The sequence below is a fragment of the Schistosoma haematobium genome, chromosome ZW (assembly GCF_000699445.3).
Source record: "Schistosoma haematobium chromosome ZW, whole genome shotgun sequence".
Classification (NCBI taxonomy): domain Eukaryota; kingdom Metazoa; phylum Platyhelminthes; class Trematoda; order Strigeidida; family Schistosomatidae; genus Schistosoma; species Schistosoma haematobium.
The window spans coordinates 54,007,243-54,025,540 of NC_067195.1; the positions used below are offsets into that span (position 1 = coordinate 54,007,243).

Sequence of the window (18,298 nt, forward strand, 5' to 3'; positions counted from 1 at the left end):
GCCAAAACGTTCGCTTTGGATCTTGCTACTCTAAACCTGTGAATGTAACCAGTGGGGTTATACAAAGAAGTGTGGTTGATCCATTACTCTTTCCACTTTTTATCAATGACGTGTGTTCCCTCTTCCAGTGTGGTAAACCTTCCCTTTTTGCCAATGACCTAAAATTAGTTTATTTATTCTCTTCTCCCATCAAAGAAAGCTAGATTTCAGAGGTAATCCAAGAAGAAATAAACAAGTTATACGAACGGACAGTTTCGTGGAATTTGCCACTTAATGTTGACAAAAGTGGATTTATTAACACTGGCCGCTGCCTTAAACTAAATCTGGCCATACACAAACATACACTGAAACCTCTCAACACTGTCTGTGACTTGGGTTTAAGATATAGAAACAGTTTGAACTTTTCTGAGAACATTGGATCTCAAGTATCCAAAGCCAGAAAGCTCATCGGATTGATAATGATAAACTTCAATAATATCGAATCGAGATTATTGTTATGCAGAAAATGTATCTTACCCATTCTTGAATATGGTACTTTAGTTTACAGTAATTGCAGGCATAATGGCCTGATTAAAATTGAAGGTGTTCAGAGCAGGTTCACAAAAGCCGTCTTGGGTATCCCGACAACAAAGACTATCACCAAAGATGTCAACAACTCAAATTAGAGCCTCTATGGATCAGAGGTATCAAATTAAATCTCGTCTTTATCTACCGGCTTATTAACAGTATTTCTTGCTCTTCGGTACCCATCCCTTCATACTGTATGATACCATCCGACAATCTACGCAATAAGGAAAATATTCTAGCGATTCAAAGAACCCACACAAACTTACGCTAGAATTTTTTCGTTAGTTGCTATTCAACCATGTGGAACAGAATGCCAATGAACCTCCGTTGCAGTTAAACAACAACCCGGTTCAGAAGTCTCCTTGATGATTTTCTTTCCGAAAGTGGATCATGTCACCTATTTAACATCAATGTGTTTAGTAATGATCTATACAAACAAGGTGCGTTATCCATCCAATTGACTGAAAATCAAAATGTAACTTTTGAAACTTTTCACGTCTGTTTTATTTTATTTCCATTCATCTTAATATATGAAATCTGCTCATGTTCGTATTTATAATTATCACTGTTGTTTATATCATTATCGGTCCCCCGACACAAATGTTTATACTAATATCCAGTCTCATTCTGTATATTATTACATAAATCTACATGTATTTATCCGAGTGCACTAAAGAAATTTTTTATCATGCTTTATTTTATTTTTAATTGTTGGTTCACTTTATAGGTCGATATTCATTACACAGTTATTATTATTATTATGGTTTAACCCTTTCACTAGGTGTTCATTTCTTTTCGCTCTCCTTTTCCCATCTTAATAGATATTATTCTGAAGATTACGAAGTTTGTAATAAGGACAACAACTTGTGTTGCACTTAAATTAACTTCTCAGACTCGTTTCAACTTCACTATGCATATATGACTCATACATGTCGATATTTGGTTATCCTTTCACTTAATTGAGACTTTCATTGCATCACTGCAAGCTATAACTGCACAAACAAATATTCTAGCGGCATATCTTACTACAATAATAAGTTATTTTTTCATAATTATTTTCTATTTTATGTTTGTTACTAATTTGACGATACACACATAGTCGTTTATTCTTGTTCTGTGTTCATGAACACACTTATTAAACTATTTGCGTATTTCACGTCTCCTTTATTTCTATTTCTTTATTTTCTTCCTTTCCTTCTTTAAACTCAGTCCAATATTCATCTGAATTACACAGAACCCGATTTATTATTATTCTATTGTTATTGTTCTCTTTTTCAAATATGGCAAATATAATGCTATCATTATTGAAACTTGTGTATTATTGCATTTTTGAAGAAACCCGAAATGGTTTCTTCACAACACTTATGAACCTATAAGATGTTTGTGAATGATAATAATAATTAATATTATAATAATGGTAATGAGGATAAGGATGTGAAAACTTGATTTACATATGTTTCCATTGCACACGCGGCACTTGGTGGTCTTTAGACGCAAAGTTTATCAAATGTTGATGGGAAAAACTATCCACAGTGACGATTATAGTATTCTAAGTTGTCGCAACCATCTGAAAAGATCATAGTCGATAGAGCACCAGGTCAAACTTATATCATAAAACCTCAGCCTTTACCTGAATTCTGATCTTTACGGTACATTTTGTGAAGATCTACTTGCTCACATACTTACTCCTGTTACTCCTCGTGATAGAGCATAGGCCGCTCACCAGCATTCTCCATCCAACCCTGTCCTGGGCAATCCTTTCTAGCTCCGTCCAGTTGTAATTCATCCTTTTCATATCTGCTTCTATTATCCGACGCAATGTGTTCTTTGGCCTTCCTCTTTTCCGCTTCCCTTCAGGATTCCAAGTTAGGGCTTGCCTAGTGATGCAGTTTGACGATTTGCGTAATGTATGTCCTATCCATTTCCATCGTCTTTTCCTAATTTCTTCTTCAGCTGGAAGTTGGTTTGTTCTCTCCCACAGAAGGCTGTTGCTGATGGTATCCGGCCAATGGATGTTGAGTATCTTGCGAAGACAGCTATTTATAAATACTTGTACTTTCTTGATTGTGGTTGTTGTAGTTCTCCAAGTTTCAGCTCCATACAGTAGAACTGCCTTGACGTTCGTATTGAAGATTCTCACTTTGATATTGGTTGAAAGTTGTTTTGAGTTCCATATATTCTTCAATTGTAGGAATGCGACCCTTGCTTTGCCGATCCTCGCCTTTACGTCTGCATCGGATCCTCCTTGTTCATCGATGATGCTTCCCAGGTATGTGAAGGACTCTACATCTTCCAGAGTTTCGCCATCAAGTGTGATTGGATTGCTGTTTTCCGCTTTGAATTTGAGGACCTTAGTTTTCCCTTTGTGTATGCTGAGGCCTACTGATGCAGAGACTGCTGCTACACTGGCTGTCTTCATCTGCATCTGTTCGTGTGTACGTGATAGGAGGGCTAGGTCATCTGTGAAGTCCAAATCGTCTAATTGGTTCTGAGCTGTCCATTGTATTCCGTGTTTTCCTTCAGATGTCGAGGTCCTCGTAATCCAGTCGACCACCAGAAGAAAGAGGAAGGGAGAGGGTAAACAGCCTTGTCTGACTCCGGTCCGTACTTGGAATGCATCTGTCAGCTGTCCTCCATGCACTACTTTGCACTGTAGTCCGTCGTATGAGTTCCGGATAATATTGACAATCTTCTCAGGAACTCCGTAGTGTCGAAGAATTTTCCATAACGTCCTCTCATCTACACTGTCAAATGCCTTTTCATAATCAATGAAGTTGATGTATAGTGACGAGTTCCACTCAACTGATTGTTCGACGATGATCCGTAGTGTTGCAATTTGGTCTGTGCACGACCGATTCTTAAGAAATCCAGCTTGTTGATCTCGAAGTTGGGAGTATGCTGCGTATTTCATCCGGTTCAGCAACACTCTGTTGAAGACTTTCCCTGGTATTGACAGTAGTGTTATGCCTCTGTAGTTTTCACATTTGCTCAGATCTCCTTTCTTTGGAATCTTGACGAGGTATCCTTCTTTCCAGTCCATCGGCACTTGTTCCTCCTCCCAAATCTTTTTGAATAGAAGATAAAGCATGCTTGTGGTTGTTTCGATGTCTGATTTCAGTGTTTCAGCTGGTATGTTGTCGGGTCCCGCTGCTTTCCCGCTCTTGATTTGTCTGATGGTCATTCTGCTTTCTCCCGTCGTTGGTGGATTGACATCTATAGGAAGATCTGTGTGTGCTGCTTCGATGTGCACTGGATTCATTGGAGCCGGCCTACTAAGGAGTTCCTCAATTCACTCTAGCAAAGATCTTCACACAGTGGTAAATCAGAAATATTGGGTATGCACCAGATCCCAATGATTAGAATGAATAATGAATTGATCAGATAAGCTAGAGTGTTTGAGGGTAAGTTAGATGACATCAGAATGGCGAACCTGTTCACTGTTTCTGGAAGAGCCATAGAGGCGTGTTGAGTCCTACGTATTTCCTGACTTCATGAGGATTTCGACTATTCACTCTTCTCTGCCAGAGCTGGAGAGTTTCTTTGTATAATTAAGATTAACTCAAGTTCATTGAAGTCAGCATGTACGATAACTTCGGGAGAATGAGTTTCTATTGGACTAGATTTAGCTGGAAGTGTGTCGTCCCATGGAGATCTATGCTAATGAGAATGCTACATGGTTTAGTATTGGGACCAGTGTTTGCGTAAATGGCCTTCTCAGTCCTTTTGCCTTAGCAATTGCTTGAAGCTTCACCAACTGGGAGACCTCCAAAGAGATGACTAACCTGATTCATTCAGCACCCTATCCTATCTCGGAAAAGGAAGCTAACCTATAGGTTTGTTTTCTCATTTCTCGAAAAGCTAAGATAGGTGTTTTAATATTGCTTCGCTCCTAAACCTCCTAAAGAGATACAGACAAAATTATCAAAATACTTGGTTCACTCTTTCTGTCTGAAGAAAATCCAGCATTTTTTGAATTTGCCTTGAACGACCTTCTAAGGTAAGCCGCCACTTTAAAGTGTAACATCATAGATGGTAAGCTTGTTCCCAATCTTGGCGACATTACTATTGGTGCTTCACTACATTCAACAACAAAATACATGTACCAATGTGACATGTTTAAAGAATAAATATGTACAAATGTCTAGCGTAACAACGTCCAGTGTTAGTACGGACAGGGTGGAAATTAGTGAAAATATATTCGACAATCGTGTGTATTTCTTACAGTGATTCATGGTTCTCCAACTAACTGAGTAATCTCCCAAAATTGAGAATGAGGGTCTAAAGGGAGTTGTCGTCCTATCATTTCGAAAGTCTCCAAATGCCATTGGTTTTGTATTTTATGTAGAACGAAATACTTCACATACATATGAAGTAAACACTCGCCAAAATGACGGTAGCTGTACAACTAAATAATCTAGTCTGGGGAACACAACTTCAAAAGTACTCACTCGATGTGCAGAGTTTCCTCGTTACTATGAAGTAAAGCGCCATCACATAGTTTTGGTGTTTGCTTGGTAGGTAATTAGTGATATATTTCAAAACTTCTTAAGACCCAGACACTGTATTGATCACTAAACTTTCATCTAATTTATCAGATCGCTGCGATGTTGCTATGTTACATGAATACTCTCTGACTACGTGACACTCTATATGAACATCCCGTTTATGGTAATCGCTAATTGTCGAAAAAATCACTGCTTTTCCGTCCACAGCCTCTGCAGATACATTAAAATCCAATAGTGCAAATCATAAACTTCCTACATCTTTGTTGTAGGCTCTGTTTCTAAATTGGTAAAGGTTAACTATAGATCGCTGTGACTTAATTATTACCGTAACTTCTCATATTAGCTCCAGTGCATGGTATTTTCATAATGCTGAACGATTGAGAAACATTTAGCTTTTCTCTGTGGCATTGTTCTGGTCCGGATTATGTTCTTGCAGCTCAGATACATATATCCAAACTTTCATGGCATCGGTTTTGAAATAAATATATTATAAACGCTCACAATTCTGCCAGAATAGTTACCAATCATAACTTCGGGACGTTAGTTATCCCTAACCACCATCTAGTTCTATGTCCTATGTTGCCTAATATAGAACTGTGTTAAGAAAACTTAAAAGTAAGCAAATTAAGACATCATGTCGGTCTGTGAAGTCACTGAATTCCAGTTGGAACAGTATGAGTAGGTACAGAATACTTAAGTGTAGTCTATCCAATGCTTGTAATCAATAACTGGACGACATGGCTGTACTTGTTTTCCGATTTTCCGTTCTTCACTTTCATTTTGAACTGTATTTCAATGTTCAGATTTCTATTAACTTCAATATTATTTTCCAGTCTTTCCTTTTCACCTTGTTGAATCCCTCTTTCTAAACTGATGGAGTGTGATGACTTAAGTCCATGTCAGATCCTACGTTCATAATGGTTGACAAATTATCTGATAACTCCTACATCGTCCTCTCAATTTCGTAGACAACACCCGCGCTACAAGGAGGAAGTGAGTAGGACTTCCCTGACAATGGCTGTATACACGTGGCCATGTGAGAGCACTGCGAGGAGAGCTGACTCTCCCCACCCTCAGTTGTACCAGGGCATCTAGGGGCTCTGTAAGTTAGCGAACAAGTAATTTTGAAATCTATATTTTCGGCGTTATTTCTATGCGATGCTGTCATACGATGAAAGTTTTATGGTCTTGTACTAGAAATACGGTCCACACGATTAGATACTCCGATAAATACCTGCTTGTTATCGTGTTTAGAATTTTTTAAAGTTTAATATAGATATCCAAACTGAAGGAAAATATTCATAAACGTTAGATAATGAGCTATGTCACATAATAAAGCTACACTGTTCAGAATTTACAAAATGTAGATAAATGTTCGTTTTCATGAAGATCGATGTACAGCTTAATTCGAAATGAATATGTATTATTAGGGAACTTTTGAACGTGATATTGTAACTAGTAGTATCTTTGGATGGTTAAATAATGTGTTACCTATGTTTATGGGATACTTCGTACAGATATACACAAATAAAAATGTGTGATATTAAAGCTACTTTAGAAGATGGAGGACCCAAACTATTAGTGCTTGTGCGGCCGCGTCTGGAAAGAAAAGTGATTTATGAACCCGTCCAGGTCACTGATCACTGCATGGGTATAACGTAATACGTTGTTTCACTATCTTGTCAATTATATTTCCTAGTCAAAAGTTTGACAGGAGAGACCTTAGGACAACCACATGTGTCGGTTCTTGGTCCGGGAAACTATCACAGCCGTCGTACTGTTTCTAGTCCACTATTAACTACTGTATACTGTTACTTGGCGAATATTTTGGTTTTAACATATTTTCGAATAATAACTACATGATGGTCGTTGATTTATAAACCGGGTAAGACGGTTTGAAAATCGGTAGTTAACCTGCCAATTCTTCCGATGTTTTGGGAGATATAACCTTCGCAAACATCGACCTATGAATGATAATTATAAAAGCGCGACATCAGTTAACCTTGCTCAAATACCAAGAGTTAACTCATTTTTAAACATTTTGTTGTTACTTATCGCTTTGCACTGTATGTGGAACAACTCAGCACAGCATCATAAGATGGTGTATGATAAGAAGCGAGTAAAGAAGAAATAGACATTTTAAATCATTAGTCACTGAAGTAGAATTTTTTTCACTCCGAACTTCGATTTACGCTGCTGCGAAATCAGAACAACCTTATCCGATGGCCTATTCTGTTGTTTAACTAGTCAGTACAAACTATCTAGTTTCTTTTTCATTGTAGTTTTGTATTACATAAAAATTTTCATGTAAAGTATTTTTCCTAGATAATTTTTTTTTAGTAATAGGCCAGGCTGAAACCAGGCTTTGTCTTTCAAAATTTGGCGACTCTGTGGGATATAAGGTTCTGGGAGCACCTATTGTATATTGTTGTTATTGTTTTTTGGACACAAAAAAGTAAGTAAGGGAATAAAAGTTTCGTTCCTCTAGAGAAGCTGAAGCTATAGCTGTTGAGTTCCTGAATACTCATAAAAAATAGGTAAAGGTAGGTTACTGTAGAAAGGATTTTGAACGGATATCTGAAGACAAGATAGGTGCTCACTAGGATTGCTTTTTAAAAAGTTATATGCTTATAAACAAAGTGATAAGTGAAAAACAAAAATAACTAGATGCTATAGGGGATCGAGGAAATCGATCCTGTGGGTCTCTCACTCTCCTGTAAATCGAAACCTGGCTGTTAGGCCCAATATATATTTCAGTTTGAATTTCTGTTATGACTTTTTCTAAGGGTTTAAAGTGAATTGATGTCGAGAAAAGAAATTCAGAAATACTTTATAGATTCCTCTTAATTTGAATAAGTATGACTATTGTCAGGTTTTCTTCAAACATTAGTATTTTGCTAGATAAATTTCACTGTTGATATAATTGCTATTCCTTACGAAAGATGTACAGGATCTTATTATTTTTGTGTTATTTATTATACTGTGTTTACATTCAGTTGAAACGTCAAGCCAGATTACGCAGAGAATTTATTTACAGAAGATCGATTGAAGTTCGAGATGCTGAAAACGAAAAGAAGAAAAAGATGTTAAAAGTTGCTTTAGCTGAAGGGAAAGTGCTACCTAAAGAAATTCAAGAAGGTGCTTTACAGTTAAATGAAGAATTAGACTGGAGTGATGGTGGCGGTGAAGGTACGAACGTCTGTGTTTTCTATATATGTTCTTAACAATTCGTTTGTATTAGGAGTTGCTAATTATCAAGATGATGAGTATCTTTGGGCTGGAACTGATGATCCGCGCGTTGTTATCACTACATCACGTTCTCCTAGTTCAAAACTAAAAGAATTCGCCAAGGAATTACGTTTTCTCATTCCGAATGCTGCTAAAATTAATCGTGGTAACTACTTGAACAAGAATTTGTTGGAAGCTTGTTTAGCAAAACAGGTGTGTGAGTTTTTAACTCATCTTATTTTATTTACTGAAAAGTCTCAGTGATAATGTATTTTTATCACTAACCTGGTTGAAATATATTCTAATTAAAATAACTGATTTTAATCTACATGAAATCGACACTTAAAGTTATGATGGTTTGAAAAAAGTTTGTAGAAATGAGATTAGGATCTTAAATACTGGATAAGAAATCATACCATGAAATTAAATGCCTAGGTAGTCTACTGACATTTGTACGAGTTTATTATTTTGATGAAAGATATTAAAGTTCACGGAAGGTGGGCAACATAAATCTGATGCATTTGCTTTGTATATCTTTGTTAGTGAGTTGTTTTTGTCACGACAATCGTCCCAAGGTACTCCTATGTTGTCCGCAGTCAATCGTATTCGACGTAGAACCTGGCGCGTATTTTTACCGGTTCCGTTCTCCACACCATATTACCACCGGGAGAGGAAATCGAGATAAAAGCCAGAGTATTAATAAAGGGAACTTGACTGCCATATCCCTTAGCTTTGCTGACTCAAGTATGGTATTATGTTTAAAAGCAGGATACACCCTTTTTGATTGTATTTTGATAGACAGTCACTTGTGTTCTGTCTCACTACATGTGACCCTAAGAATTTGAAAAGACAGTGATCTCTCGTTGTCTTTTCGTCGTTTCTGCTTACTCGCTCACTGATAGCAGCTCGGATATTTCGTTTGTTGTTATGTTTTTACTTTACGAATCAAAAATATTAGTTCATAAATTTTTGTTTTGATACTATAGTACTAGTTTCCATTTTCTTACTTTTTACATGCTGGTTTTTCACGTTGCTTACGTTAAGTAAGAAAGCTGTATCATATTATCGAAAAGTAGTTGTTATAACCACGTCTTTACTTTTTTATGAATCCTTCTAATCCATTCCTTATCAATGCAAATGACTTGAGCGTTCGCTACTAGCTTATGACTTCTGTCATTCACTAATGATCCTCTAAATGAACGTATTGTTGGCTGAAGTCCTTAGTCTCAGTTTTATTGTTTACAATTATATTTTAACGATAATAAAAAAATGTAGAAAACCTGAAAATTCCTGTGTTAAAATGCAAATGATTACAAATCTGCAATAGTAACCGAAGCCGTCTCATGTAGTCATATCATAACGCATTGTTAATACACCATTTATTGCCTTTAAAAATAATATTGTTTTTATTGTCCTTTATGTGTATATTTTTCTTGGGGATTGCAGATTACTGATATCGTTATTGTCAACGAATCACGCGGCGTCCCAGACACTTTGATTATTAGTCATTTGCCGTTTGGTCCAACTGCTGTATTCACTTTATACAATGTACGCACACGTCATGATATGGAGACTATGGGTTGTGGCACCGGAGCGAAAATGCCTCAGACATATCCTAATCATATATTTAAGGGATTAAATTCCAAATTAGGTCAACGTGTTCGTTGTATATTGAAACATTTATTTCCTGTACCGAAAGATGATTCTAAACGTGTGGTTACATGGTACGAGGAGGATGATGTCATATGTTTCAGGTTAGAATGTTTATTACATATGAATTTCATCTTAACATGTCACTTGTTATTTGGTGAATTATTCAGGAGACATTTGTCAGTAAAATTGTTGTGTTTCTCTTGAATAATTCTGATTGTCATAAATTGACATCAGTCATTCTTTAAAATCTTCGTTTTGGTACTTATTCGTGCGATTATTGATATTGAATCGTTTTAAAACAGTAAACCAAACGCTTATGACGACACCATCGACTTAGCGTTAAAATGGTGAATGTAGGTTTAACTGCCGATTTGTCCACTGAATCAGTTCCCAAATAGAAATACGATTACTGAATATGTATCCACTGGAAAATTAATGCTGTTTCGTTTATATTATAAAATATATCCAACCAGAATAATACGAATGATTAATTAATTAATCACATCAATAACCTTTAAATTTAAAAAAAATCATTATTTACAATGAGAGAAATTGTCTATTTCTAATATGTCATGTAAAATAAGAAATATCAGTTTTGCATGACCCAACCTGGAGGGAGATTGTGGATATGCACTACTGAGGAATCCCGTAATAGCCCATAATAACTGTCCAGTGTTTCTTGTTTTTCTAGTGGTTATCTAATCAAAATCATTTCGTTATGTGAAACCTGAAATTCAACAATCCTCACAACACCCTATAAAGATAGAAGATAATCTAGTCGTATCAGCTAATAGTTGATTCACGGCGATTCATATTTCAAAGTGAATCACTTTTCTAGATTTTAAGTTTAGTGGTAGTGTTATTCTGGAAGTGATGTTGTTGTGGTTATGACATTTGAACCTCAGTTACTGAATATTAGCATGTTCTAACTGTATTATTCACCTGCTTTGATTTGTATAGTTGGTGTATAGGTGTCACTAAATCTTTTATACCTAAAGTAAAGTATGAAATAAATGGTAGGTACTTAAATTTGTTCTTGATAAATTGGTTATGGTGTGTTATTCAAATTGTTGCCTTAAAAATTACCAACACTGGTTTCAATTATTGTTAATTAGTTGATACTTGATTACGATGAAAAGAAGTTAAGCACAATAAAAAGATACCAAGAATCATCTATGATTAATAATTATAATTCGATTAATTTTTGGTAAGTAAACTGAATAAGATTAACTGGGTTGTAAATCATGATTCACACGATATACAAAAAGTGTTTCTTGTAACAAACAGTTATCAATAACTTTATATTTAGGTTAAACTGTTATGAATGCGTAACTCCGCCTGTAGCTCTTATAGGGTTGCCGCCGGTCCCAAGCCCGGGTAAAGGAGGAGGGTTGGGCATGGGGTTAGCGTCCCCATCCCGTAGAAAACTAACTCGCTAAAAAAACCCTTACCAGAAAAAATAATCCAAACCATTTTAACTCTGCCCTGGGAGTTAGAAGGTCTTCATTTAGAAGAATTATGACGCTTCATGGTGAAAGCCGAGTTCCTTCGGAAGCCACGAGGCCGATGCCCCTTCTAACAACCAGAGCAAAAATTTTTATAGGTACATGGAACGTTCGAACAATGTGGGAAACCGGGAAGACCAGTCAAATATCAGTGGAAATGAGGAGATACAACTTAGCAGTACTGGGAATCAGCGAAACCCACTGGACCCAAGCTGGACAGAAAAGGCTAGCTACGGGAGAGATGCTGCTATACTCCGGTCACGAAGGGGACAATGCTCCACACACTCAGGGAGTCGCTCTTATGCTGTCCAAAGTAGCACGAAATGCACTTGTAGGATGGGAATCTCACGGATCCAGAATCATCAAAGCATCATTCAAAACAAAGAAGGAGGGGATCTTAATGAATATTATCCAATGTTATGCACACACCAATGATAGCAACGACGACATTAAAGATCAATTCTACGAGCGGCTGCAGTCAGTGATAGAGAAATGCCCAAGAAAGGACCTCACCATTCTAATGGGAGATCTAAATGCCAAAGTCGAAATAGACAACACTGGATATGAAGATATTATGGGACGACATGGACTGGGAGAAAGAAACGAAAATGGAGAAAGATTTGCAAATTTGTGTGCATTCAACAAATTGGTCATAGGAGGCACAATATTTCCACACAAGCGTATACACAAGGCTACATGGATCTCACCGGACCACACTACAGAGAACCAAATAGATCATATTTGCATCAACAAAAATTCCGAAGGACAATGGAAGATGTGAGAACCAGGAGAGGTGCTGACGTAGCTTCAGATCACCACCTAGTTGTAGCCAATATAAAACTGAAGCTAAAAAAGAACTGGACAAGTGGACAAACAGCAATACAAAGGTTCAATACGGCCTTCCTTCGAGATACTGACAAACTCAATGAATTCAAGATAGCTCTCAACAACAGGTTCCAAGCCTTACACAATCTACTGAAAGAAGAAGAAACTACTATGGAGGACAACTGGAAAGGCATCAAGGAAGCACTAACTTCAACGTGTCAAGAGGTTCTCGATCTAAAGAAATACCATCATAAGGAATGGATCTCTACAGAAACACTGGACAAGATCAAAGAAAGGAAGAACAAGAAGGCAGCAATAAACAACAGCCGAACACGAGCAGAGAAAGTCCAAGCACAAGCTGAATACATAGAAGCAAACAAACAAGTGAAGAGGAGCATTAGAGCCGACAAGAAGAAATACGTGGAAGAACTAGCAACGACGGCAGAAAAAGCTGCTAGAGAAGGAAATATGAAACAGCTTTACGATACAACGAAGAAACTATCAGGGAAATACAGTAAACCAGAGAGGCCGGTCAAAGACAAAGAAGGCAAGCCAATCACCGAAATTCAACAACAGCGTAACAGATGGGTAGAATACTTCGAGGAACTCCTGAATAGGCCGGCTCCAATGAATCCGCCGGACATCGAAGCAGCACACATAGATCTTCCTATAGATGTCAATCCACCAACTACGGAAGAAATCAGAATGGCCGTCAGACACATCAAGAACGGGAAAGCAGCGGGACCCGACAACATACCAGCTGAAGCACTGAAATCAGACATCGAAACAACCACAAGCATGCTTTATCTTCTATTCAAAAAGATTTGGGAGGAGGAGCAAGTGCCGATGGACTGGAAAGAAGGACACCTCGTCAAGATTCCAAAGAAAGGAGATCTGAGCAAATGTGAAAACTACAGAGGCATAACACTACTGTCAATACCAGGGAAAGTCTTCAACAGAGTGTTGCTGAACCGGATGAAGGATGCAGTAGACGCCCAACTTCGAGATCAACAAGCTGGATTCCGTAAGGATCGGTCGTGCACAGACCAAATTGCAACACTACGGATCATCGTCGAACAATCAGTTGAGTGGAACTCATCACTATACATCAACTTCATTGATTATGAAAAGGCATTCGACAGTGTAGATAGGAGGACGTTATGGAAACTTCTTCGACACTATGGAGTGAGTTCCTGAGAAGATTGTCAACATTATCCGGAACTCATACGACGGTCTACAGTGTGAGGTCGTGCATGGAGGACAGCTGACAGATGCATTCCAAGTACGGACCGGAGTCAGACAAGGCTGTTTACCCTCTCCCTTCCTCTTTCTTCTGGTGGTCGACTGGATTACGAGGACCTCGACATCTGAAGGAAAACACGGAATACAATGGACAGCTCAGAACCAATTAGACGATTTGGACTTCACAGATGACCTAGCCCTCCTATCACGTACACACGAACAGATGCAGATGAAGACAGCCAGTGTAGCAGCAGTCTCTGCATCAGTAGGCCTCAGCATACACAAAGGGAAAACTAAGGTCCTCAAATTCAAAGCGGAAAACAGCAATCCAATCACACTTGATGGCGAAACTCTGGAAGATGTAGAGTCCTTCACATACCTGGGAAGCATCATCGATGAACAAGGAGGATCCGATGCAGACGTAAAGGCGAGGATCGGCAAAGCAAGGGTCGCATTCCTACAATTGAAGAATATATGGAACTCAAAACAACTTTCAACCAATATCAAAGTGAGAATCTTCAATACGAACGTCAAGGCAGTTCTACTGTATGGAGCTGAAACTTGGAGAACTACAACAACCACAATCAAGAAAGTACAAGTATTTATAAATAGCTGTCTTCGCAAGATACTCAACATCCATTGGCCGGATACCATCAGCAACAGCCTTCTGTGGGAGAGAACAAACCAACTTCCAGCTGAAGAAGAAATTAGGAAAAGACGATGGAAATGGATAGGACATACATTACGCAAATCGTCAAACTGCATCACTAGGCAAGCCCTAACTTGGAATCCTGAAGGGAAGCGGAAAAGAGGAAGGCCAAAGAACACATTGCGTCGGATAATAGAAGCAGATATGAAAAGGATGAATTACAACTGGACGGAGCTAGAAAGGATTGCCCAGGACAGGGTTGGATGGAGAATGCTGGTGAGCGGCCTATGCTCCTTCACGAGGAGTAACAGGCGTAAGTAAGTAAGTAAGTTATGAATGCGTAAGTGTTTCATTGCAACGGCCAAGATAAGGCATACATGTCTATTGGTTAAAATTGAATTATTCCATAGTATGCATTGAAAGTAATAAATTTACTAGCGATTACGGTTTAAGTTAGGTAAACCTACAGTACCGAACTGATTCTTAAATATTGGTGGTTATTGTCAGCTGAAAATTAATGATCACATTCTAGTTTGGGTTTGGCAGTAGAATTCGAGAAACATGTTAAAAAAAATCGGATGTACCTACAATCAAGTGTTGTTTTTTTCGTGAAAGTTGAACTTACAAACTTCCACTTCATATATTTTCCTCGCTATTCAATGATCATAGTTACCACTCTATTCAACAAGAATTACATGCATAAGTAGGATTTATTGTGAACTATTTGAATTTTGTCGTCGTTAAAATTCAAGATTGTTCTGATAAATTTCTGTTTGGAAATTAAGTTTTATAATGGTGATGACTGGGTATTGTTAGCCGCCTTTTCTAATATATAATTAACGCATAAACTTAGGTATCCGCTCAAAAGATTTATTATTAGCAAAGAGTGATCTATTTTATCATGAATGTTAACTGCATTGAAACATGGGCTTTAAACACAGTAAAGGATAATATTATTTTATCCATAATGTGTAATATAGCCTGTTTAAGAGGTTTTTTTCTGTTCTCACTGACTAAATCATACTTGTGTTTTAGTACTTGGAACAGATCTAAATTAAATATTCTATTGTTACTCTAGTTTATCGTGATTTAGCGAATTGATAATTGAATGATAAAACTAAAAACCATTCACATATTGTGTGAATCGTATATATAGTTTTATTTTGGTGAATATTGCTTTTGATATGAAGAATGCTTGTGTTCAAAATTTCTATGAATGACGTTCTAAAGTACATTCCTGTTAACTTCATGAACAGACAATTTTCATACGGTAGATATTTTGTTAGCTCTAGAATCAAGGCAGGTCCTAACACTGCTAACCTAATTCAGTTTGTGTAGCCGATGCTTGAGGGCTTTTTCGTAATACAAAGGCCATTGTTATATCATCCACCAACCTCTACTAACGATCAAGTAATTTGAAATCGTATAAGTACTTAACCTACGTACACTTACGTGGTGGGTACAAAACCCATTGACTATTTGACCCTGTTTTGATTAGATGGCCAGATTTCTAGACTTCTGTAGTACGCTCTATAAAACACCTAACAACTTGTAGGGTAGCGTTAAATTATTTTTAAATGTGGTCGGTAAAATCACCTCATTTATTGAGGACAATTTGCCACAGAATCGGGTTTTGAGCCCATTTATAAGTTTTGAGTTTTGACTTTAATAACGCTTAAGAGTCAGTAGACATACTTTAACCCTTAGTGAGTCCCTTAGTAAAGGAATCTGTTAATTGTTTAAAGATCTCCATCATATTAAAAGACTAATATTTGAACGAAGAATATTCGAAATGCGTTTATCAAATCTCAGGTCGTAAAGTCCCATTTCATAATTGCAGTGTGTTATTTATTATCATTTTCAACTATATTGTAACAAGATTGTTATTATTCATGGTTTATTCCTTTTTTTTGAAGACACCACACATATAAATATATGGATAAAAAATTGGAACTAACTGAACATGGGCCTTCATTCGATTTACGTTGTAAGTATGATACATTGCATGATTTTTTGATGCAGAAGAAAGACTAAAGAATGTGATAAATAATATCTATATTGGGCTGTTGAAATAATAGAAAGAACGTCGTTGGATGGATTCTTTACGATATGTTAACTGTTCATGATTCCAAATTATTGATACAAGCCTCCTTATACACTGAAATCATATCAGTATAATAGATTTTTTTCAATGGTAAAATGTTATCATTATATACAAAATATTCAACACTTAAATATGTATTATTAAATATGACTCGACAAACAAACGGTTGAGAAGATATGAGCTTTGTGCTTCACTCGCTATTAGATCTTGCTGTCGAACCTGATTAGTTTCTGGCATGCAGTTTTTTTCTTTGCTTCAATCCTTCCCTAGAAATGTATCACTGCCATTCAGTACTTATCATAGTTTGCACTCATTTGATGAACTAATCAAGGAAATAATAGAAACATAAACACATTATTCATCACCCTTAAAAGTCATATATGTCCTCAGTATTCAAGTGTGAAGCCACAAAAATGTCAAATAACTTACTAGTTCATAGAAATTGAGTTGCTGTAATCATCGTTTAAATTTGTGAACATCACAACTTTGATGATTCTGTGTGAAGTGAACAATGATAAGCATTTGAAAAAAGTACCACCCTATATAAGAGGCGATAGAGTGAAGTTAAGGGTCACTTAAGTCGTTTTCATTTGTTCGATTTTAAACAATGTAATAGTTCTCAGAATATCATTCTGTCCCTGAAATTCAATAATAACTTTAATTGTCAATTGTTTTAAGTAAATTTATGTTTTACTTAATCTTCAGTTGATATAATTAATGTGAATGAACTGTAAAATTAATGCACATTATTCAGTTACGATAGTAAATGCTTTGTATGCAATTTTAATTCGCAACAGTTGCTGCTCGTTTAGTGTTGACTTTCCCCATTTTTTTCGATAAAATAATCGGCTTCTGGGAAATCCTGACTAGTTGCTGATTTGTTTTCATCAACAAGATTACTGTTTTATGTTCTAAGAAAAAGCACTTATATTAAGATGCGCTTGTGCAATAATTCACAATCTTATCGTTACTTTTGTTCCTTACTCAGATTTTATCGAATACATTTATATTCAATAATTAAAGTTATTCAACTTCATGTGCGTTATACTTTTATTTTACTTACAGTGTATAAAATTTGGCGTGGACCGTTACATGAAGAAGCCACAGCGGATATTGAGTGGGTTTATCGACCGTATATGAATACCACTTTTAAAAGACGATTTTTATCAGAACCACCATCTCCTTGAACCTTATTATGTAAATAAAATCAAACTTGACGAGGACTTATTCTATATGTAATTTGGGCACTAGCCATATCTATGTTACACGCGTGTTCTTTCTTGTAAAACAACATACTCCTCACCTCAATACATAGTTACTAAGCTATTCATCAGTCCACCCTGTATTACTCTTCGAGCATAAAGCATGGCTGATAGATGTTCACAGATCATAAGTTAGAGATACGTAGTTCAAGAAATTTTGCTACGAATGTTTGGATATAGAGTGAACTTTGTGCTAACAATATTTATCTCTGTATGACATCACTATTTCGAGAGGTGCTTATGCTTTGATATTCAGACCTCAGACGATTTAATGTGGAAAATCGAGTTTACGTCTCTTTTTCAGCACTTTGATTTGGTTCATAAATCGTATTTACAAATGCCATACTTTTCGTTGGTGATTACCGGTTGCACGATTAATCTTTAGCCTTTCTAGACTAAATCCTGTACCATTGGGGTGTTGTTTGATGGTTTGTTTGGTACTCTTTGGTAAAATATTCTGGCGTAGAGATTCATGGATGACGTATAATATCGCTTGTGTGAAAGCATGCTTAGTCAAGTTCTCCCATTTCCGAAGGAAGACGTGTTGCATCCGTATTATCTTGGTACGGATGTCTGAGGTGTAGTGTCTGCCAGCTATTGTTATAGACCTCTTCAGTACATACTAATATAAAGCGATCCGTTAGCATTCCTCTACTGACAAGCAGCTTCGGCCGACCTAGGACTGACTCAATGCGTAGCCGCTGTTCAATCCTTAGCTTAGTATTTTATCCGCTCTCTTGCCAGTTGGTAGATTGAAC

General features: G+C 36.9%; 1 protein-coding gene across 2 annotated transcripts; it reads left to right on the forward strand.

Moving 5' to 3' along the window:
• Positions 1-4,559: 4,559 nt before the first annotated feature.
• Positions 4,560-17,494, forward strand: IMP4_1 (snoRNA-binding rRNA-processing protein imp4; the record flags this gene model as incomplete). 2 transcript variants are annotated; one of them, XM_051211767.1, is made up of 6 exons in its annotated part: positions 4,560-4,599; positions 8,069-8,261; positions 8,314-8,513; positions 9,747-10,054; positions 16,091-16,161; positions 17,344-17,494. In XM_051211767.1, 6 exons carry the CDS (start codon positions 4,597-4,599, stop codon positions 17,463-17,465), a joined length of 897 nt encoding a protein of 298 aa, XP_051071863.1. In that variant the 3' UTR covers positions 17,466-17,494. The 2 variants fall into 2 exon arrangements, with proteins under 2 accessions (XP_051071863.1, XP_012800558.1); XM_012945104.2 differs by lacking the exon at positions 4,560-4,599 and having other exon boundaries at positions 8,015-8,261.
• Positions 17,495-18,298: the final 804 nt, after the last annotated feature.